We start from the raw sequence: 23,647 nt of genomic DNA on the forward strand, positions 1-23,647 counted from the left end.
GATTTTTATTAGAAATTTGGCAGATTTTTTTTATTTTAAAATATACCATATTAGCTATAGTAGAGGCTCTACTACCTCTTTGTTCTTCACACCACACAAGTAAAATCTATTTTGAGTGTCCTTCAGTAACATTACGTCTTAACTCTTAAATCTCTCACTGGACGGATACTTATGCTTACTTTTATGAATCATTAAAATTTTCACTCTCCTTCATCAACACAGTCTAATTTTCTTTCAACTTTTTGTTCTCATCCTCCTTTTGCAAATTTTTTTTCTTTTGTTATCCTGCTTTTTGTTCAATTTTTATTTTCCAGGGAGTTCTGTCATGTTCAGTGTCTTCATTTACCTTTCCTCATGTGATGCTGCAGCCACAATTACTGACCTTAAGGGGTGGGCTTGAGTGATTCCTTTCCTTTCCTCAGCTTAAATTTTAAACTATTCTCTTAAAAAAGTGGTGTCTGTTGATTTTGCTTTCTGTTTTCTGCTGGATGCAGATGACCCATTCTAGAGAAAGCAATGAGCCGTGCTCTGTTACTGAGCGCTCCAAAAGTCAGCGTATAAAAATGAATAAATTGACTCTCTGTCCTTCACTATGCTTTGTATTATCCCACTCTTTATTGAATTAAATGTGTTAATAAAGGACTTATGTAGCAGCTAAGAAGGAACTGGCTGTCATTTATCAATTAATTACCCATGAAAACTGAAGTTACGTGGTAGTAGTAATTGTACCCATGGCGTCAGGCATATGCTATGTAAAAATGTAGTCACCTTGAAATAATCTGGGCAAACTAGCTCATAACCTAAGGAATGCTATTGAAAATATAGCTGGACTGGAATTTGTCCTGCAGTGATATACAGATGGCAGAATATTTTATTTTTGGTTCTAGTTTTGGTTCACAGGTGATAAATAACCAATTTTAATTCTGAAATAGTGAATTTCTTACATGAATTTTGTTACATGTAATTTCTTACCTTTACTTGCAGATCTTACGTATGTGAAGTAAGTTTAATGTTTCTTTGGGAGCGAGAAGAAGGGTTTGAGGAGGTGGTAAAAAAACCAAGGTGTTCTGTCAGTGCATCTTTAACTTATCTTACCTGTATTAATTTTAACAGCTAATTTATAAATGATATGATACTGCATTCACTGATGTGCTCTTTTAAAACCAGGATAATGCTTGGTCAGATGCAGTCATTTTATTGGTAGGTGAGGAAAAGTTCTATGGAACTGCTGAGTTACAAGTGGCATTATATGCTTCAAGTCATTTGTGCTGCTTTAGGTTGCTACTGTAGGAGTTTAAAGAGAAAAACAGTACAAAACAGGGGAATGTTTCTGCCTTGTAATATTTTATAGGGTTCGCTCTGGAATGAATAAGAGAACTGTAAATAAAACAACATATACAAATATGAAGATCTTATCTCAGAGGCTGTGTAATATGTGGTGTTCCTGCTCTCTCCTTTTACAGTACTTGTCACTGAAAGTCTTCTTCTTGCAGCCTGTTTGCTGTTTTGGCCAAGTCATTGGCTTGATGAACTTCTCCTGTTGTGATGACATGAACAGCTACTGAGACAGTTCAGAATTTGCTGCTGTAGTGTCAGACAGTGAAAGCAAATGATAGCACATTATTATTTGTGTTTATACTGGAATTTAGCTATGCTAATTATGTTGTCAAAGTCTATTGTCATTTTCATTCCTACACAGAAAGATGTAGTCACTTCCCAAGAAAGCTTACTGTTGACCCTTGTAGATGAGCTATAATGAGTGAGTAACAAATAGGAACAAAAAAAAAGGCTGAAAGAGCAGCAGCAATGTGTTAACCTAAAGCCTGCTTAAATCAAAACCAAGGTTCTCATTAACTACAATTGTCTTTGGAGTCTGAAAGGATGATATAAGAAAAAAAAAATCCTGAAGGCCTTTCAGTTTTTATACATATCAACTTGTATAACCTTTCAGTAGACTGCAGAAAATACAGGATTGTCTTTAGAAGGCAATTGAATTTTGGTTTGATTAGTTAGTGCTTTATGCAGTTATTCATCATGGTTAAATAAATAATGCCATAGAGTATGAATGTAATATTATAAGCCACATATTAGAATTTTCCTCTCTCCAACTTTAACATATAGCTTAAATGAAAAATAGCATGCATCAAATTGCAAGAACTATGCACAGGCATTTGTTTTGGTTTCAGAGGTATTTGGATGCAGTTACGTATTTCAGTTGTGCCAATAAATAAACAATACTTTTATTATAGCTTTATTTTTTGAGCATTTTATACTTCAAGTACCTTATATGCTTCTGATCACGTTATGCACCATGTACTCTTCATAATTATGGCAATCTGACTAGTTGTTAAGGTTGAAAAAGATAACTGCCACTAGAAATCAGGAAAAAATGAATAATTAATGTATTTTGTTATGTAAGAGCACTGTCAAAGTTGCCATTTTATGTCAAGTTCAGAAATACGCTAAAATGCTGCCCTTTGAGAAAATGTATTCTTAATATTTCAGTTGCACTGACGGAGATTCACTTCAGGTTTCAAAGTCACATATGTATCTCATGTCAAAGTCTTGGCTGTAAATGAGGCTACCTACGTGCAGTAGAATAACGAGGAGAAGTGAGGTCAGAGCATAGATAATTATGTTGTCAAAAACATGAAATGAGAGATTGAGACTACTTTTTTAATTATTATTATTTTTATTTTTTTTTTATTTTATTATTATTTTTTTTTTTCTAACTGTCCTGTATCTGGGAGGTTTCCAAGCAGGATAAAGGTCACATTAGAACTTCCAATTTGGGGTGCATGCTGAAGAAAACTTCTCTATAGAGGAAAGTGTTTGTAAGGTTTTACATCCAGTCCAGCTAGGATGAATATGTTTAAAGCTTGGCTATACCCTCAGGTACTCTACACATCTAATAGATACTAGATTGCATATGATAATAGATGTTATTAAATAGCATATTTGCCCAGAGAGACTGTGGATACCCTTTCCTGGAGGTGTTCAAGGCCAGTCTGGTCTAGTAGGAGATGTCTCTGCCTATAGTAAGGGGGTTGGAGCTAGAAGATTTTAAAGGTCTCTTCTGTCCCAAACCCTTCTATGATTCTGCTTGTAAAGTCCATGCACTATAGGGATTCGTAGTGTTTTGGCCTGTGGTTGACCTGCTGTGAGGCTTCCAAACCAGGCCGCCTTGTGGTCCTTTTACGTTTGGGCCCGGTAGGGAAGGAACAGATGTTTGCTGGGTACCTGGTGTCGCTATGATTAGCTGCTTCTTTTTCAGGCTGAGGGATCCATTGTTAAATCGTTTTTGGCTGATTCAAAGCATGGTAATGCTGGTAAAAGGATAAATATCTTAATTTTCCTGTTGTAACTCTGTAAGAAGCTTTGAGTTTGACGGAGGTGAACAATTGCTTTTTTCTTCTCTGGATACTGCTTTAAGAATACAGGTTTTAAGTCCCTGCTGAGGGTGAGCATGACTTGTCGGTTTCTCTGACAGACTGAAGCACAACTTCCTCTAAAGACAAATGGTGTGTCAGTGGCCAACTGCAGAAAAGATAAAGAATTCCAAATGCTGTGAATATTGCAGTCAACTTATTTAATATCCTTTCATTCCAGCTCCTTTCATAACTTTAGTCTTTGCTAGTAAAAATATAAGTTGTTTAGTTGAATACTTCCACAGAAGTATGATACAATAGGTTCTGATATATTCCAATATAGTCTGGCTTACCTGTATGTATTACTTGCCCTTTTACTCTTCTTCTCCTTCTATAAAACAAGTTTCTCAGTCAGTCTTTCCCATTCCTCATTTAGATCATCACTGTCTTGTCTCCTTTCAGCTATAGTTAGTGCTGAATGAACTCTCAGATTAAACAAGTGGAAAATCTGTGATGTAAACTAAATTTCAGAGAAAAAAAGAGCAAAGAAAAAGCATCCTATTGAGAGTAAGCAATAGCCAGGAAGTAAAAAAACAAAAACAAAAAAAAAAAAAAAAAAAAACCCAATAAACAAAACAAAACAAACCTGTGTCAAAAAGCAAAAAAATCAAGAGTAGAAAAGAAGTTCAAGGGTGATAATGAAAAGGATCAGAGCCCTTTTGGAGAGTAAATACTTTTAGACAGGTATTGATCCAGTGGGGAAAAAAGAGCATATGCTCTCCATTGTGAAATAGCACTTATGGGGGTGATGCACGCAGGAACAAGGTTACAAGTAGTGAAGAGAAACAAAGCATTTGTCCATGGCTGGAAAACACTTTGAAAAATGGAAGCCTTGTTTGTCTTTGTTTTAAATGCCCGGTACCCCAGTCTAAGAGTCAACAGACTGAAATACAGAAAGATCTTAGTGGTTCAGAAAGTAATAATATACTCACTGAAGTCAGCAAAAAATTTGCTATTGATTTAACTGGTTGCTAGGGCTTTGCTACAGGCTTTACTGTTGTAGTCTGCTGCTGATTGCAGAATAAAACACATCAACAAAAAATACATGACAAAATTACTTCTTTTCACTTTCTCCTACTGAAGACATTGTTATGACCCAGTGCTGGGCTTGGAGTAAGGTACAGGTTGGATACAGGTGATTTTCTATCTGCATGTCTAGTTGAACTGGATTCCTTTACTTCTAGGGTCATTCCACTAAATGGAAGAAGATGAATATGCATAATTCAAACGTTCTCTTGTTGTCCAAGTGGAAGTTATGCACAAAACCTTATAATTCCCCATTTTTTAAATTATTCCATACCTGTTGAGGGAAAAGTAGTGAGCATTAAACTTACCAGTGATGCTACAAGTAGGAGAACATGGGTGTAGAATAACAGTGGCTCTGCAAAAAGATGATAGAACAGAGGTGATAAATAACAAAGAGAAGTGGTGGGAAATGATATCATGCAGCAAACCTCACTGTTGCTGTTAACTGGTGCAGGTCCAGAATAATCCCTCAGTCCTCAATCAGAATATGCTGATTTTGTACTGACATAAATTGAGTCAAAATGTGTTTGGGTGGATTCTGCATGCTCGGAACCACCTTGGGTTGTAACAGAATGCCTGTGCATGCACTGCCTTGTAACTACATTGAGAAGATTTTATTAATCTTTCAGTATTTCAACAAAAATGTTCACTGAGAAGCTATATCAGTAGGGCATGGTATTTTTCTGTGATTCACCAAATCCAACCAGATATCTTCACAATCTCTCACAAAAATTAAATTTCATTCCTGACAGTGACTTTTTTTCTCAACTGGATGCTTTCAGTAAGTCTTGCTGGATTCGTGGATGTCAGTATACTGAGCACATTTATAGCTCAGTGGTTAAAAACTTTTGAACTGTTCTTTGTCTGGAGCTGCCTTTTTGGCATTAATTTACTTGTTTGATCTGGCTGAGTATATAATTTACTTTGCTTCTTTCTGTGGTACAGAGCAGACAGCAGCATGCTGATTCACCATTTTGTGTAAAAGTTCTGTATGTCCTTCCATTTTCCTGTTTTAGAGGATGACCAAATGCAAGTATTTGATGTGAAGCAATACTTCCCCTTACCTGCTTAAGTATTATCACAATTCACTGACGAGAAAAATTATTCTTCACAAGGAAATGGTGCTGGCGTTTCCAGACATGAATTCCTAAGTTGAAAGCAACTTCATGCCACCTATGGAGCATGTAAGACAATGAAGAGAAGTCAGGGTTTTCAGTGTTTGCTAGCAGATGCCTTCTTAACATTACTCACTGCCAGTGTTGCTGACTCACACGAGATACACTGGCTGGTATGCAAAATGCTTCAAGAGCTGCCTGTCTTTATTTCTGTAGTGAACCAGAGGAATATGAAGTGGACTAACTTATCTCTGTAAAATGCTGAGAAAGTATTTAAATTTATTAAAAGGGCAATTTTATCTGTATAATAAACTTGCAAGCTTCTAGAACCTGGTTACAACTAGTTGCTGGAAGTCTCCCTTCCAAGTCTGAGACTTGTGAACTCGTGTGTAAAGTATCAAGCCACACAAGACTACTGGTTTCTGAATGATTATCCAGGTCTTGTATAATCTTTCTGCTCTATAGAAACATAATTTGTTTCTATTTCCTGATAAATGCAATTCAAATATTAATTGCTTACGTTTTAACCTAATCATTATATTCTAGGAAAGTATTGGGGACTGGAGAGAAGAAGGAGCTGTTTGGTTTTTTTTATCAGGGCAACCAAGAGCTTTTCTATGCATATGTTTAATGAATTAATCAGCCTACTTCAGCACACAATTGCTTAGATCGATAATTATTCAAGAAACAATACTGCCTTGAGAAAATCTATAGCAATAAAAAAGAAATCTAGATAGACTAAATAACCTTTTCAGGCAGATATTTATCTCCAAATAGGGCTTTTTTTTCATTTCATTTTTTTTATATTTCTATCCTTTAGAAAATGCATTACCGGATAGTTAGAAAAATAATCAGATTGTTAGTGTTTAGAGTTCAGGGTGGCACTGAAATAAAGCATTAATGGTCAGTATTCTCAGATGTATAGCTGGGAAGATTGTTAGGTTTTAAATATAAAGTCAAAGTGGCAATGTGAGCTGAATCCATGCATCTGTACTCTAGTGACAACTGTTGCCATTACCAGTATGAACAGATAGCAGGTTCTAATTAAAGTTGCAAACCAGAGGGAATAGACATTAAGAAAGAAAAGAATAATTCTCTGAATAAATTGCACTTGATTTACTAGTTCACAAAAAAGGTCTGAAAATTAGTACCTGAAATTACTTTAAATACAACATCTATCAAACCACAGAACTATAATCAAGTCGGCCTAATTAGGGCACTTATAACTATAAGCAGCATGTAGCATGTTTCTATCTTGATGTGGGGAGACCAAGCAGTCCCCTAAGTGCCAAGTAATCTCCAACAAACTTTTGCTGAGACTTTGGTGGACCCCCTGCATCAGCTATGCACTTCCTTCAGGTGTTGGACTGCCTGGGGTGTAACTTGTACTCTTTCCGTATCTATCTGTACTCTATCTGTAGCTATCACAGTTATACTATTTCTTACTTGAGAGTGCTGTCCTGAATGAATACTCTAAATATAACTGATGAGCATTGTTTGTGTGGATATATAGTTTTTCAGAGTGGGCATAGATGAGATTCCTTTATTAGTGTTGCGGATGTGAATCACTGGTGCCTCTGAATGGGTGTCAGTGCCTTCTTTTTGCTGGTGGTCCTTGGCAGGGAGGGGATGCTCATAGTGCTGGGTGATACATGGAAAGGCTGTGCCAAGGCAAATGCCTAACTGGATTTCTCTCACTAAATGTGCTGTTTTCTTCATTTTCAGTGGTTTTGTGGGTGGAATTATGGTTACTGAAAGAATTTGTTCTGAATCAATCCAGCTTTGAAAGTCTGCTTTGAAAATGTCAAGACGTGCTTAGAATGATAAATTTCTCAACTGTTGGGGATGTGGTGATAACTGTTAGACGAAGTATTTAGGATGTTAACATGAACTAATAACTCTGAAGTATTATAAGTTCTTTGCTAAAATGAAATATTTTGTTGAACTGCCCAGATAGATGGACACAGGTGAGCTTTTTGTCTTGTTTGGTGCGGGTGGGGTGTGGTTAGCTGTGTTGGAACTGAGAGCAAAATTAATCCTGTACCTTGTTTCATAACTCCTTTATTTCCTTCCCTATCTCTGCGTATTCTTCTTTGTCCCTCTTGGATTTTGTGAAATATGGCCTGCTCTCCAGGCAGCCTTTTATAATACTTTGGCGCAAGTGGTAGAAGTGCTGCTCTGCTACACAGAAAGGCTCGAATCCCGGGAGTTGGACTCGATGATCTCTAAGGTCCCATCCAACTCGCACGATACTGTGATACTTGGAAACCTCTGTTGGTTCCTACTAGCTGGCACATGTTTGAGCTTTGTCATGGAGCTGCCTCCCCATCACCAGCCATTTCAGCTACCTTGAAGCTCTCCTCAGAAAGAATTTCAGCAGGAGCTCCATGCTCAGCTGCTCCTGTCTGAAGGAAGGTCGGGGCTGCATGCCCACCTCAGACAGCAGTATGACTGTAACAGGTCAGGAAGAAGTAGGTCAGTAGGAGCAGCTCAGCAGTGGCATGCTGAGAGGCCATGCACTCTGGGTAGCCCAGATGTGGCTCTGAGTTTCTCAGCTCTGTGGATACAAGGGCCTGTGAGCCCTGCTGGGCCCTGGGCACACTGTGGAGCCTGGCCCAGCTTTGGCATTTAATTGCTGGCACCCACAGTCTCTGTGGGCTGTGTGCACTCAGGACAGCATTGTCAAGACTTCAGTAGATGGAGAGAAGGAGCTTTTTTTGTTTTTAACCCTATGTATGGCATATGAAGGACTCACTGTCACACATAAGGAGGGCAGTGACTGTGCTCAGTGTGTCTCACCTCCACCATAACCATGTGGCTGCATGTGTAAAGCAGCAGAAATTAGGATGACAAAATGTATGTATCTGCAAGGTTAAAGTTACTTCTGTCCCTGAAGTGACATCTGTTGTGCCTGTCAGTTATGTATCTTAGGATTTCACTGCCTAAATTCCACCTGAATTTCGCTTTGAACAGGCAAGTGCTTTTTGCTCAGACATCTAGTAGCATGTAGCATGGAAGAATCAGTGCTGAAAGAGATGAGTATGCTCAGGGCAAGAAAATGGTGCCTCTCTGATGCACTGAAGTTAAGCCAGTCATATGGCTGATGTTGTTTATTTGGATTTTAAAAAGAAGAAAAATCCTTGTGAAAACATCCCTACTGAGAGGCCACTGAAGCAGAACAGAGTTTGGGAAGTGAAAGCTAAAGTAGCTGTGTGTTAGAAATTAAGGGTAGAGTAGGATTTAATAGTTGTTTTTTTGTTTTTTGTTTTGTTGTTGTTGTTGTTTTATCATGGCAAAAGGCAGATGGTGTAGTGCCCCAACACTGTATTAAACCTTGTGCTATCCAAGGACGGGGATGAGGGCACTATCTGAGAGATGGCAACATTTTACTTTAACAGAGAATTATTTTGGTTAATTAGAGCTAGGGAACACTGGGAATTACCTGAGTTAAATAAGTGAATAAACAGGCAATGTGAAGTAGATGAAATGCAATGCTGATAAAGTTGGGCACAGTTTGGAGGGAATAACTGAAGTATCTTGTAGGCTTTTCTGAGTTCTACATTAACCGTAACAATTTAGGTTGTTACTTGCCGTGATCAACTTAGTAGGAAAATTTGTGTTGTCACTAGAGAGTAAAAACATATAATGTGGGACGAGAAGTGGAGAGGGTGAGAAGGACAGAGTAGAAAATACAATTCCACCCATAAATCAACAAAAACAACCCAGGAATAATTTTGTGCTTGTCTTTTACAGCATTCTGGCAACTAAATGATTAGAAAAAATGAAGGAGTTTGAAAAAAAGAACTTGTTTAGAAAGGAGTTGAGCAGTAGGAGATGATAGTGTGGAAATACTTAGTGTTATAAAGAATGCAAGCTAAGCAACTTCTATTTGTCCTGCTAATTCAGAGAGAGAGAAAAAATAATAAAAAAAAAAAAAATAAAAAAAAAAAAGCAAACGGGGCTATTCAAAGTGAGTGAAAATGAATTATTTTCATGAAAACCTTGTTAACCTTTGGGACTCATTATTCTAAGCAATCTGGAGGCTGAAAGTTCAGCATTAAGCTATTAAAAAGCTATTCTTATTCTACAAGAAGGTTGGAATGTTTTTCTTAGAATGTTTCCTGTCAGTTTGCTTCTCCTTTTAAAAAACAAAAACAAAGCAGGCAGGTGCTATGTAGGTTGATGCAAATAAGGCCTTTTAATATACCTATGTGTTTCCATGCTCAACTTTGCTGCCCCTAAGCTTTGGACAGGCTTGCAGTGCAGCACCTCCATTGTGCCAGGGCTCCTACCTATTCTGAATTTTATTTCTGACACTGTGACTTTCTCATTCTGGGATTTCATGCTGGTGTGTTACATGGCATAGTGCTTAAAATCTCCTTTCTGCTGGATCTGAGGCTTGTATGGTTGTCTGCAGCATTGCTACCCACTCTGGCTGCATCGTGGTGTGATCTGTTTCACATGCCAGGAACACTGATGGGGTGCATTTGAGATTAATGATGACATAATACAGTAAGAAGATATATTAATGCTCTTAGGCATGAATTAATGAAATACCATAGAGAATTTATCCTGCATGAATAAAGGGATTTGGAAGTTGTCATTCTAAAAACCACATGAAGTATTTTACTGGGGAAAAATTTTTTTAAAAATTTTAAAAAAATAAATAAAAAGGAAAGAATAAAAGCTTTGATGAAATGGATAGGGTCCTAATGAACACTTACTCTAGATATTTGTCAGAGCTGGATGACCAAACTGGATCTGTTAATTGAATTCCTACTGGCTATATATGTGAGGCACAAATCTCTTGCATCCAGGGCTGTGGTGGTGCTAACTTCAGTACAGAGCTGGACTCCAACTTCTAGTGTTGTTTTGGGTAGAGACCCAGCATGCCAGCAGTATCCATACATCTGGATCCATGCAGTAACCCCCTTGTTTCCTGGACTAGAAGCAATGCCCTTCTAAGTGTGGAGGTCAACTGTCACCATCTATTTGAAAAAAAATGTGAAGTATGCTTCACTGTGAGCTCCCTCTGAGCCTTTGAAAGGCTGAAGTGTTTTGTAGGGCTACAGCAGAGCTGAAACTGAAGAGAAGAACTGCTGCTGTCTCCCAGCACTTCTCACTCTCAATCATCCCTTAGAATGTGTGAGTTCAAACCCCTGTGAAGGTGTGTATATACCTATAGTTGGCTGCCTGTAGCTACTCTCGATTTAAAAAAAAAAAAAAAAAAAAAAAAAAAAGAGAAAAAAAAAAAAAGAAAAAAACTACATTCAGAGATAAAACTTTCTCTTATGTTGTCACCTAATCGGTTATGGAAGACAAGCTTTGTTAGTTTTGAGGCAAACTGGGATAACAGTATACAGGGAACACACATGTTTTTGTTATTGTTAATGTCTGTTCTGAGCAGTTCAGAAAGAAATATTCCTTAAAAATTAGGACATAAAATGACACGTATTTTATCCGTAACTTATGTCAATTTGAAATATCTTTTATTGTCTACATAAGTGAATGTATGTAAACTTTATTAATAATTTCATTTTCAATTTAAAAGAAGCAAAAGTGGATTGTAGAGTTCACAGATAAAGGTTAATTCTAACTATAAAGGTATTACCAGTGTTGCATTTCTTCATGTTATGGTTCACTTATGTAGAATTGAGATGTATTTTATATTAAACAATGCATAGCACCATTATACAACAGTTCACTAAATGCACATCCCATTTAATCTTTTGCTGGAATATAACTGGACTGAAGTTACAAGGAAGAATTGGATGGAGCCAGTAGGGTTAACACTGATACTAACAGGAGGTTACTAGCCATAGGAAAATTACAGCTCTTCTGAAAGACAGTGCCTAAAATAGCAGCATATCCTTGGCACCATCGTAGGAACTGGTTAGCTGATGACCCTGAAGAAACACTTGTTTCCATTAATTCTGCTGTCATTATTTCGCTTTTCTTGAACTCTTCCTCTCAATTCTTCTGTCCTTCTGATCCCAAGACAAGATGGCAGGAACGTGAGAGAGAACACAAAGAAATTACAAGGAGCTGTCGGCTATATAATTATATTGTAACCTACTACACTGAGAAGTTACACCAACAGAAATTTGGCAAGCTACTGACTGCTAGCTGCTAGCTAAACACAGGACATTTCACTAGCAAAATATTAAAAGAAGAAAAAAGAAAAAGAACAGGCTTGGTAAAAAACAACAACTATGCTACAAAGAAGCTAACAAAGGAATTCCTGTATGATACTTAGGTTCAGCTGGTTCATCTTAGGTTTATCAGCTCAATTTTCTTGTTTTAGGAATACTTGTTACATTTGCAATTGGATTTTTTATTTTTTATTTTTAAGATCACAATGCTACAAACCTTCCAGCATGTAGTTTCGCTACCTTTAGTTAGACAACATGTGACACAAAGGAGTACTTGCTTGAATTAGGGTTGAATATTCTGCTGAAAGCTGGTGATATTACTAGGTCATGTACTGCAATTACTTGAGCACCATGGGTTTTAAATCCCTAAGACATGATTTCCTAGATAGAAGGCAGCAGGTATGTTTTTAAGTTGCCAGACAGACCAAGGGAATCATTTTGCTCCGAAGTGTCTGCTGGTATACCCTGAATCAGAACAAATCCTTACTTCACAGAGACTTCAGATTTTTAAAGCATCTCTATTAAACAGAAGTAAACAGTTTCTGAATAAATTCTAAATGTTCTGGTGAATCTGCCATGAAGATAGTAACTTTTAAGTATTAAGGAACTTACTGGTGAGTTACCAGTAGGATCCAGTGAAGATGCCTTTGTCTTCAGTGGCAATTGCTACAGTGTCACAGGCCTGATTACAGATATACTGAGGTTATCTGAGCTATGTGGTTCCACCTCAACCCAGGTAATTTTTATAGTTAGCTCTATCTAAATACCAAGAATTCTTCCCCCCCCCCCCCCCCCCTTCCCCCCCCCTCAGAATTTTTCTTAAATCCGACCTTTTTCAAAATGTGCCTATGTGAAACTATTGTGTATCAATATATATTCCTAATGGAGCTTTATATTTACCAGCAGATTAGAAGCAAACAGAATTTCTAAGGCTTTCAAATGAATTTTTTTTGCTATTGTCATACCTGTATTCAGTCACACTGGCCACACATGAAACAATGGCCTCTGTGATAATGAAGGAAGGCATTTTCATAAGTTGCAACAAATGAAGTCCCTGGCATGATCTGTGAGAAGCCCAGCTGTTAGTGGGACAACAAGAGGCTTGGGAACCAAGGAAACAGACTTCAGACTTCCAATTTTGCCACTTATCTGTAGATACCATCTTGGGCTGCCTTCTGCAGTTTTCTTGTCTGATGGAAATGAGGGCAGTCGTGCTTATTTATCTAATTGAAAACAGTGACAGATTGATTATTTGTATAGCACTCTGAGTGCCATCCAAATGCTGCTTACTCATGTTTTCCCTGCTACAAGAATATATCTTCATCACTAACAATTACTGCTAATTATTGTTGCTGAGACTATGACGGTGGTATTTATGACCTTATTTTTTTTATTTCAATACATATGTCTACTAAAAAGTTGTGTAAATATATGAAATTACAGTACATTTTCCTAATGACCCTGCTACATCTGAATTTGATCCTATTCAATTGTGACTAAGGTAATGAATAGTAAAGATGAACTCTCTTCTGTAGCACTACACAGACAGTTTCTATTGTATTCTCAACACTTAAATCATAAAACATAAAGAAGCCATTCTAAGCAGGATACAGCTGGCTCAAAGGACTGCTGATGCCAATTATGCTTTGTACATAATAATGCACATTTTACCTATTTGGAAAAAAATTCACATTTATTTACTGTCAAACAGGTGTTAAACTTTACACTGGATATTAGTGATGGGCTCATTATTAACAAGTTTACACAAAGGGATGAAAAAAGCAGAATTTAGTTGAAACAATTTACATTTCATTAGATTTTTATCATAAAATAAATTAATTACTAAATATAGGCAGAAGGAATATGGAAGAGTAATAGTTATGTTTTATTTATTTTCTAAAGGACAGGCACCTTTTATTCACGAGAAAGTCTGTGAGGAGTGTCCAGTGTCCCCTTTGCCCCTTACCACCCAACCCTGATTAAGAATGAACAGGGAACTGAGTTACAATCTTTGTTAGCTATACCAAATTTGTGCAAGGCTTGGCATAATTGGCTTCTAAAACAATTTTCTCCCCAAATTATGTTTTTGGCAATAAAAATTTAAACAAAAAAAAAAAAAAAAAAAAAAAAAAAAAAACCAAACAAAAAAAACCTAACCTGTCAAAGCAGAACACTGTTTACAGTGAAAAATAAGTGAAAAACGGGCAGAACTTGCATTTTAAACATACTACTGTACTATGAACAGAGTGTAAGAAAAACAGCTAATAACATATGTGCAACCAAGAGCGTTTCACAATATTTTCTTCAAACTCTTAAAATTATTTTTAATGACAATTATATTTCAGTTGGACACAAATGTTTTTATTTTACCCTAGCAATAGAACAAAATATAATTTCTTTAGCCATTTTTTTTTCTTTTCATGAGAACGGTTCATTGTACAGTTGAGGAAATATATGAAATAAGGCCTGTGGCTTGATTGCTAGTGGTTAGACATGTATTCAATCTTTGCCTTAATGGAAAAGATTTGCAGTGAACTGCAAACTGATGCAGAATATCTCTCCTGCTTTTGCAAGTCTTGTCAGGAATAGTAAGGTACAGTAAATTTGTCCCACAGGATTTTAAAGCCTACGCCTTGTATATAATACAATGTAGGCCTAGGAAAAAAAAAAAAAATGGTGCAGCCATATTTACAAATTTAGTTCACAAACTGCTGCAGTAAAATGGCTGGAAAGTGTTTTATTTTTATTTTTATTTTTTTTTTTCACAATTTTGTTAAATTCAGCAGCAGAAGATATCTTAAAATACCTTGTTGGTATTTCTTTTCTTTGTAACAAATAATTCATTTTAGTATACTCTGTGTATATACAAAGTTTTTGTTTTATAAAAATTCACAGAACTGCGAGGTCCAGTCATCCCCATTACAGAGGAGAACCACAGGGTCAACAGAATTGTCTCTTCAAGCAGATACGAGGGAGCCTGCACGGGGCCAATTAAGTCTTTTTAATACTTGTACGTGGCCTTTAATATTTCTTTGCTACACTATTAAAGGCTTGTCACTAGTTGCATTTGTCCTTCTCTAACATCTCCTTCTGGAATACATCCTTCCTTGTTAATGGGAATTATATAGCCGTCGCTATTACCCCTGCTGATTTGATAGTACATCTGAAGCTGATGGCCAGCTCCTAGATTTGGCATGCTCTTGTAGTAAATGTCCTCGTTTTCACTCCTCCTGGAAGGAGAGAGATCCTCTTCAACATCGGGGCTGCTCTCTGGGTACGGAGAGTCTCTGAGGTTGGGCATGCTTGTGTAAAGAGAGTCTCTGTTGGGGGACTGGAGGTGGTCGTCAGCCTCGGCTGTCAGCTGTGAGACGTAGCTGTCGGTTCCCTCGGTCTTCACTTTCTTCTGAGGCTGGTACAGAAGGGAGTGAGTCCGCTGAGGAATAAGTGGGGCCTCAAGCTCCTTGTGGTGCAGCTCCAGCCCAGGGGTGTCGCTGTGCATCAAAGATGAGGCGTCTGCCACGATGGCGTCATCTTCGCTGCTGCTCCCGCCGATCACAGCCTTGGCTGGCAGCGTGCGCTCCAGGTTGTGGTTCTTGCTGCTGCCCCGCAGGTTGTTGTGCACTAATTCTGAAATGATCATTTTCTCGAAAGCAGTATCATTCAGGCTTAGTCCACAGTCTACAACTTGCACACTGTCATTATAGTCACCATTGCGCAATGAGTAGCTGTTGTTGAAATTACCATTTAGCGGTAGAGTATCCATGGCACTTGTATCCCTGGCATTGTTCAGTGAATGTCCTGAAACAGAAAAGGACAGGTCTGGTTATTGCCTGATATGCTTATCACTGTTTTTTTTTTTTTCTTTCTTTCTTTTTTTTTTTTAAACAAAATTCTTTAATGTAGTTCAGGACAAAGTTGTACATGAAAGTAAGGCTTGAGAAAAGTTAGGTTACTGAACATTCCCAAATGTAAACAGTTGCACACCTTATAGGAAAGATGCCTTTATACAATAGTAACACACATTTCCTGTGGGGAATAGTGGCATTTTAATTTCTTAATTTAATGTCATTTCTGTGACTCTTCCACAAGGAACTGTTCACTCCATGCCCTTGCATATGTAATGCAAAGCAATTTGTTTGGAAACATCTATGTTTTGAAGTACACCACCATGATTTAGAAGAAAGAAAATTAACAGAATTTGTCCTAAACAACACTAAATTAAAGGAATTAGATCACAGACGTAACTGAAGGTAAATGTACAACATAAACCCACGTAACTGGCAAGCAACTACTTTAATTTAACACATTTCTAACATTTTTCCTTTTTTTAATTTTTTTTTTTAATTTTATTTTTTTTTGAGATGAGGTAAAGAAAAGAATGAAAAAAAATGGATAAATACAAAGAATTTATGTTAAACAAGGACAGCCATCTTTCACACTACAGGGACCAGGGCCCACAAGCACCATCCAACAACACGATAGACAGCAGGTGGAATGACTCACTTTGGACAACTCACATCATGTCTGTCTGCTCAGGCTATCTGGCCTAAGAGTAGCTGATATATAAAAGAAAGTAAAATGATTTATTGTAACATGATGAAGAATTACTGAGCTTCTCAGCAACTTAGTCAGAGCAAGGGTTCAGCAAATTAGATTACTAAGCAATAACAGCTTTTCTTTTCCCACTTAATGTAATTTTTTTGCACTAATTCTGTCTGCCAACAACGGCCCCGGGCTTCTAAAGGTCAAAGTTTGCCTGCAGTCTGCATCAGTCACAGTGACAGCACTGAATGAACCAGAATAGTTAATTAAGAGTTAGGCCCACCGTTACCATGGGCATGGAAGTCAAATGCAGAAATGTTAGGAATTTCTGTAAGTGTGTGTCACAGAAATTAAACCAAAGAATAAATATTAGTTGTGGAATGGGAAGAGGAAATCAGCCATGGCTGATATCTCATACCTGCTGGACAAATGACAGATTGGGTAAGTCTGCTAAGAAACATGAAAATAAGTTTAGTGGGAGAAAATGAAGTCTTATGATGATTAAGGTCTTCATGTTTTGATTTGGACCTTTTTTTTTTTTTTTTTGGGGGGGGGGGGGGGGGGGATGGGGGGGTGGTAACAGGGGGGAAATAACACAATAAAGAAAAGGATTTCCTACAGACACAAAGACATGTAAACTATGACAGCACAGTGCTTCCCAAGCAAAGTAAAATAAAGAAACTTTGAAAGAAACTAAACAGTCTGAATTATGGAAAGTCGGATGGTTGGAGCATTCCTAGAAAATCACTTTATCTACAGAAGAAAGAATGGAGTGACTTTACTGAAATGAGACTGACCACTGTGAGGCTGCTGCATTATATGCAAGGCTTGGAGGAGTATAAGAAAGTTGTTGTTTTGGAACAGATTATACATTTTTTGTTCTTGTTGTGTTGTTTGTTTTTTTTGTTTGTTTGTTTTGTTTTTGTTTTTTTTTTGTTGTTGTTTTTTTTTCATAATTAAAGCTGCAGCTTATCCTAGAAAATTCAATCTTCTCTGGAAAATATTGTTTTCAATTAAAAAGTAATTGCATTTTCTCATGAAAAGATTTTTCTCTTCAACTTTAGAAAGCAGAGTAATAATTTCTGAATAAATTCTAAGTAATTTGCAGATCATTTTGTAGCTCTGTTACTGTTAGCTCCTCTTTATGTGTACTGATTTAAACAGAGATGAGGGCTGTTTGAAAGGTCTCCTTAAGCTTTGATTAAACAACTTTGTAGTTTTGCAATTTCATATATGTTCTAAAGGCTTTTCTTGCAATGGATTTAGCCGCGCAGAACATATGGCATTTATAAAAGTAGACAACACATGGACCACATGCTGGCATTCATTTCCCTCATGAAAGTGATTTAATTCTATAATTTTAATTCTCTTTTCTTTTGCTAAACAGATACCAAAATGTATCTGATAATCCAAAATGAGTTTTCTATGATATACTGCAGAGTTAAGCATACTAAAATACATTTAAATTGGTTTGATGAGGCAAATTTTGTTGCCCGTGATCAGGTAATTATTTGAAATCTTTCCATAGCCTGTAGCAAGATTACTGTGGGAATGTAAAAATATAAGTGAATTGTTAAGCGTTTCTGCTTGACACTGCTTTGGTTTTAAACAGCAAATTATTTCAGCATTGTATAACTTCCGTTACCAATGGGGTTTGCTACAGACCTCATGTTGTTTTCCAAAAAGCAGTATGCAAGTACTTTTTGAATGTGGAAACATTTCATTTGCAAATTGTGAACCACTTGCCCGCTGAGTCTACTTCATGACCGCTAGTTATGTTTTAATTGTGCCCATTAAAAATCATGCTGAAAAAATTTACATTTGATAGGCAAAGTTAAGTTTTACTCCCATACTTGTCTCTCTGTAGGTTGCTAGAGGAAAGCATAAGGAAAGTAAGAAAACAAGAGAATGAAAATAGAAACTACAGTTCAGTTAAAAAGGAAACTTGAAATAAAATCTGGAAACAAGGTTTCATGAGCTCTTTATCAAAGATTTATCATTCCAGTAATACTAAAGTGCTCTGAACAACTCATCTAACAGTAACTGCTAGATATTTACCGATGAACTGCACTGTAGTTAAAAAAAAGCAACTAGAGAATGTAACAACAAAATGTTAGGTACGTGATGACACCCTTTATTCCAACAGAGCTAAACTGTTCTAACTGTTAATCTCATGATTTTCTTAAAGAAAATGATCTACCATAAAGCTGCACTATACTATAGATCTGTTTGACGCTGGATACAATTTTCTGTGCTGCGGTATCCAAAGGTGTCAAGATGCCTTGCATTGCTTTAGTACCTAATCCGTTCCATGAGCAGGTTTTTCTCAGCAAGCTTTAGAGTCAACCTTACATTGCATAGACATGATACCTCTAAGTGATATATATCTTGAAGATGGGCTCTCGGACCATGTGGTGTCAGTCCTGTAATAGTATATTAAGATTTATGCCACCTGTGTTAAAAACATGGATAATTACTGGTAAATACTGTTATGGCAAAGGCATTACTATAATATAGTGCAGTTTTACAAGCTGAAATTGGTAATACTGTATTTCTCAAACCTGACAGAAATTTAGACTGTAGGGCTAGGGTACTGAAACTTGAGTTTCTATCTAGGGAAAAGAAGGGATTTGGAGCAAGCCAAGAAAAGCGGTTTTATTCAGGAAGTATAAGCACACCTGGTGAGTTAAACACAGGAGCTGAAGGGGCATTACATACAACAGTTTCAGCGAGCAATGTGTTATAGGGGTTGTTAGTGCCGTGTGGTCGAAGAAGAGGGTTTGTTAGTAGGTAATTGCCAGTCATTCCTGAAGCAAAAGAAACAGAAAAAAATGTCAGTTCTTTAATTTTATTCTGACAGTTTCAATAAAGAATATTTTTTATTCATCATGAATCATGTAGAACCTGTCAAATGTAATTCAGCTGAAAATTTCTGAGTATGTCTAAGCTATATGTTTGAAACGGGAGTAGGAAAATACAGTTAAATTCCAGTAATTCACAGGTGCTGTCCAAATCCCCAAAGTAAACATCTGGTGAGAGTGACATTTACTAATGTATACAAAATCGGTGTTACACAAGAATAGCAATTAAATGGGTAGAGATCAAGGTACTACATAAAGCTACTGCAACTTTTAAAATGGTATCACAGAACATTTCTGTCCAGAATGGAGAGAACGGAGTTTCTTAAATTTAAAGGTATTGAAAAATCTCTTTTGACAGGATCAGAGCTGTTATTCACTTTATGACAAACACATGGAGAGTGGAAGGGAATTGCTGTTTTCAAACAGACAGTGGATGACAAACTGCAAGCATATCTTAGTATATGCAAAAGTATGCATGCTGAGGGGAAACAAAATATTTGCTCTAAGAAATCAGAGCATTCACATTTTCTCCCGGGACATTCATGCTACAAATTTAACTGCCAGGTTTTAAAAAAGAATTCCTTGAATGACAAATTTTATTTAAACAATCAGTTTACAAACAATGTAATGTGAAGCATGATACTACAGGAATGAAAAGATCTTCTAAAACCTAGTGTATATGTCAGTGCAACATCACTTAAAGAATTCAGAAGAACTAGAAAAAGAACAAATAAGCATCTTTTGAGGTCCAAAAATACAGTTAATCTCTGACTTGTAAATACTGAAAGAAAAACTGTCTGGAAAAATGACAAAGAAAACTTACTTTAAACAATTAAATTAAATTTCGACTTCCTTTTCTGTTGCACCACACGGCAGTAAATCAGAATGAGTGTATCACAGACCCATGGGAAGCTAAAAAGCCAGCTATATCTTTATACTGTATTTTTACGTGCAATGGATAAAGTAATATTATATTTTATATTAATCTTTGTACTGTACAGAAGCAGAAAAATCAAAAATGCAGAGATCTATGGCCTGATAAAGATAGTCTGTATCAGTGAACAACTACAAAACAGTTCACTGTAGCTTTTTTCAATTGTAATCTAATTCCTACAAGATATACTAACTGAAACACCTTTTGTTGTGTACTGTGTTCAATATCTTCATTTGAATTACAATCTGGAATTATTTATAGTTTGCAAATTTTTTTTATCCAATCCTAAGTTTTTTCAGCCACCTTCAAGGCACTGATTTTTATTTTAAAGAACACCAACACTAATTAGTAGATAATCACTTAACTTTTCTTAAAGGTATTTATCACTGAGAGAGCAGAATTATTGTAATTGAATAACAACAGTATCAATTTTTTCTAGCCATTGCAGAGCATCTCAAGTGATATCTGAAGTGATGAGACTGGAGCTCTGCAGCAGGGAAAAGCCTCCAAGCTCTGTGCACAGCTCTGAACAACCTGAAGCTGTAGCATGGGCAAAGTGTACCTCCTGTGGTGAAATCCCAGACTTTTATATATACCATATTTGTGGGCTTTTAATAAATGAAATAAAAAATACATTTTCTACTATTTTATCTTTTTTTTTTTTTTTTTTTTTTTTTTTTTTTTAAATTTTGCCAGAGGAACATAAAGATTCAGGAGGGAACAAAAAGACACACAAGTTGTCTTAGATATTTCTGTAAGCCAGTAGGATCATGCTTTTTGAAATCTTGTCTTTTGCCAAATACTACACTTTTTACTTCCAAAGCAAACAGGAATTAAGTACAGGTCTCAACCACTGAATCTTGAGAAAAGCACAAGGGAGAAAATTTGCTATTTGTGGTTCACAGGGGTTTTACAGTAGTCCTGACAATGGTAAATTTTCTGTTTGAAACTTTTTAAGCCAAGCAGGAACTGGTCAGAACTACATGTTTGTCTCTTAGGGATGTGAGTGGAACAATAAGGCTGTGAGCTTGGCTTTCACAGTCTTCGCCTCCATTACTTAAACTGCTTTAAAAAAAAACAGAGGGGGTGGGGGAAGTGGAGAAAAGAAGGGACATTCTGTGTTGATTAATACCCTTGTCTTCTAAGTGGACATGAAAATGCAGTTACAGATTTCAAAGTCTAATCGAGATAAGAAACTTGAAGTTTTGGCTTCTGTGCCTGAAAATCTGGATTCTATCCCATGTGACAGATACAATGCTCTTTGAAATAAAAAAGATAAATGCTTTACAGACATCTTTTGCATAGAAACGATATCAATTAGATTTCACTGGGAAAATTTCTGCACCTAAAAATCATAGTCAAATATGCATTAAAATGTTACTGCACTCATATTTCTGTTTCAGATTTAACCTATAAAGGTTAGGAAAGATTTAAAATTATGATCTTGCTTTTAAGTTAAATTATTGATGAAACTTATTTAAATGCGCTCCCATGAATGGAGGAATTCAACTTCTATATCAGGGGGCCAGATGAGGGAACATGGCTTTAAAACGTGCTGGTTGGTGGATGACTTTAAAAACTCTGCTTTTAGAGTACATTTGTTCCAGATTTCTTTTTTTTTAAACACATTCTTTTCAATTCTTCTGTGTTAAATTAAATTATATAAAATCTGTAAAAAATTTAAGTCTTCTAAAACTGAAATGTTCCCAGTGACTGACCTTGATTAAGTGTTGAAGTGCTGTTGATGTCACCTGAGATAAAAGAAGATTCAGATTGTTTTCTCACAGTGTCATTCCACATCCTCCTTATACGACTCTGTTAAAGTAAAGCAACAAGACAAGAGCATTTAAGTTACAGAAGGCTTTTTCCCACTTATGTACTATTGTATATTCTCATTTATTTTGGACTGGTGAGAATGGTAAGCCACTCTTATAGCAGAGAGCAAAGCTCCATCCTCTGTTATTACAATTCTAATTTATTAGATTTCATTTAGATGAAACATGATGTTATAAACCTTCCAATAAACCAGCCCATAATTACAAGAAAAAATAAGGTGTTTGCATTAGACCAAACTAAAATGAAATCTTTAAAAAGAAATCAATTCTAGCATGCAGAAGTGTGTATTTGCCACCTAAGTGATAATAATGAGAAGACAATTACTGCTTCTGATTGGAGCACATCTCAGTGGGCTTTTTATAAATAAGGTTAATTAAAAGATGTTGTCAAAATCTTTGTTACCTGAGTGCCAGAGGAATAGCGAGCGCTGGTTCTTGTTGTTGATGCCTTCACTGAACTGTGAGGACTCTCAGTTGGTAGTCCACCGCAGCAGTAGGAATGTCGGAAGCATTTGCCATATTCCTTACGTACCTATGGGGAAAAAAAAAATACTTCAGCACAAAAAAACAGAGTGACAAATACCTTCATTCACAAAAAGACATCAATCTTGCACTGAAAATGCTCACCTGCTTTTCAAACAAACAGATAATTCTTGTCTACTGAAATGATGGCCATTAGAAAAATTAGATATTTTACCTTACTTAATGGCAACATGATTGGCTAGCCAGGATTTCTGAATCACTTCTAAGGTATACAGATACTTCATTTATATCTGTATGAATAATTATTGTTGCTGAGTTGTTACAGGATTATTTTTGTTTCGTCTCCATATTGTAGATTAATACAGTTGATACTGTATTAATGAATTAATACAGAATATTGGCTGATAATAGTCATTTTTTTTTTGCAATAGTTTATGGTGCCAAAGTTTTGGTGCAATACTTTTGCTGCATACGCCATAGAAAGCATGTCTTCTCATCTGGGCATTCAAGAAAGGCTAAGGCAATGAGCCTTTGAGCTTCTCGGTACTGCCCATTTTAAGTTATTCCTTTCAGAGAAGTATTCCAAGATGACTATATTTAGTCTAGTCTAAACTGCAAGGACTATGAGCATTTTTTCATATAAAGTTACGCTGGCTAACTCAAATAGTTGCTAGTTCACCAGCTGCAGCAGTGGGGCACCAGCAAAGGTCAGAGCCAGGAGCTGAACCACAAAGGCTGGGAAACTAAACATCTTTTGCTTTTAGGACCAAAAAGCAGAATCTTTGCTATTGTCTCTGCTGGCTGTATAATGATTTTAGTATTTGGCCTCCACTTATTTACCTTCTGTTTCCATCGAACTACTGGAAACTTAAGTTTTGTAATTCATATGCATTAACATTGTTGTAGAAATAATCTGGATGATTTTACAGAGCTTTTAATTCTCTCACTGCTACATTGCTATTTATTTTCCAATAACATAAAAGAGCACACGTATCCTGGCAACGCGATCAGTGAAAGGATGCACTGGATAAAACTTGTAACGATGCCAAATGTTACATTCATAAACATTCTGCCAGATACTTGGTAATCCAGGAGTCTCATGTGCATCAATGAGACTCCTAAATTCCTCTGAAAAGTGACATTTCAGCTAATCTGTAAATTCTGCTTGGCCTACAGAATATGTGCGGCAGAAATAAAGTTATGTGATGTAAAACTGAGAAAGAAGGAAAAATGCAAAAAATTAGCATTGTGGATTTACATATGCCACACAC

The 23,647-nt window shown here is 36.5% G+C and overlaps 1 protein-coding gene across 14 annotated transcripts in view; it reads right to left on the reverse strand.

Annotated features, from left to right (window-relative positions):
- Nucleotides 1-11,195: 11,195 nt before the first annotated feature.
- The window catches only part of ADGRL2 (adhesion G protein-coupled receptor L2), a 157,236-nt gene continuing 144,784 nt past the window's right edge, over nt 11,196-23,647 (reverse strand). For 5 of the 14 annotated variants that reach the window (XM_072342622.1, XM_072342619.1, XM_072342624.1 and 2 more), the window contains 4 exons: nt 22,297-22,425; nt 21,777-21,873; nt 18,942-19,070; nt 11,196-15,519 (listed from right to left, as the gene is read on the reverse strand). In XM_072342622.1, the coding sequence (XP_072198723.1) occupies nt 14,765-15,519; nt 18,942-19,070; nt 21,777-21,873; nt 22,297-22,425 (1,110 nt within the window). In that variant the 3' untranslated portion in view covers nt 11,196-14,764. Of the gene's footprint in view, nt 15,520-16,224; nt 16,278-18,941; nt 19,071-21,776; nt 21,874-22,296; nt 22,426-23,647 lie in introns of all 14 variants that reach the window. The other 9 variants (XM_072342629.1, XM_072342631.1, XM_072342632.1 and 6 more) reach the window with 5 other exon arrangements.

This window comes from Excalfactoria chinensis, chromosome 8, assembly GCF_039878825.1.
Source record: "Excalfactoria chinensis isolate bCotChi1 chromosome 8, bCotChi1.hap2, whole genome shotgun sequence".
NCBI classification, from domain to species: Eukaryota; Metazoa; Chordata; class Aves; order Galliformes; family Phasianidae; genus Excalfactoria; species Excalfactoria chinensis.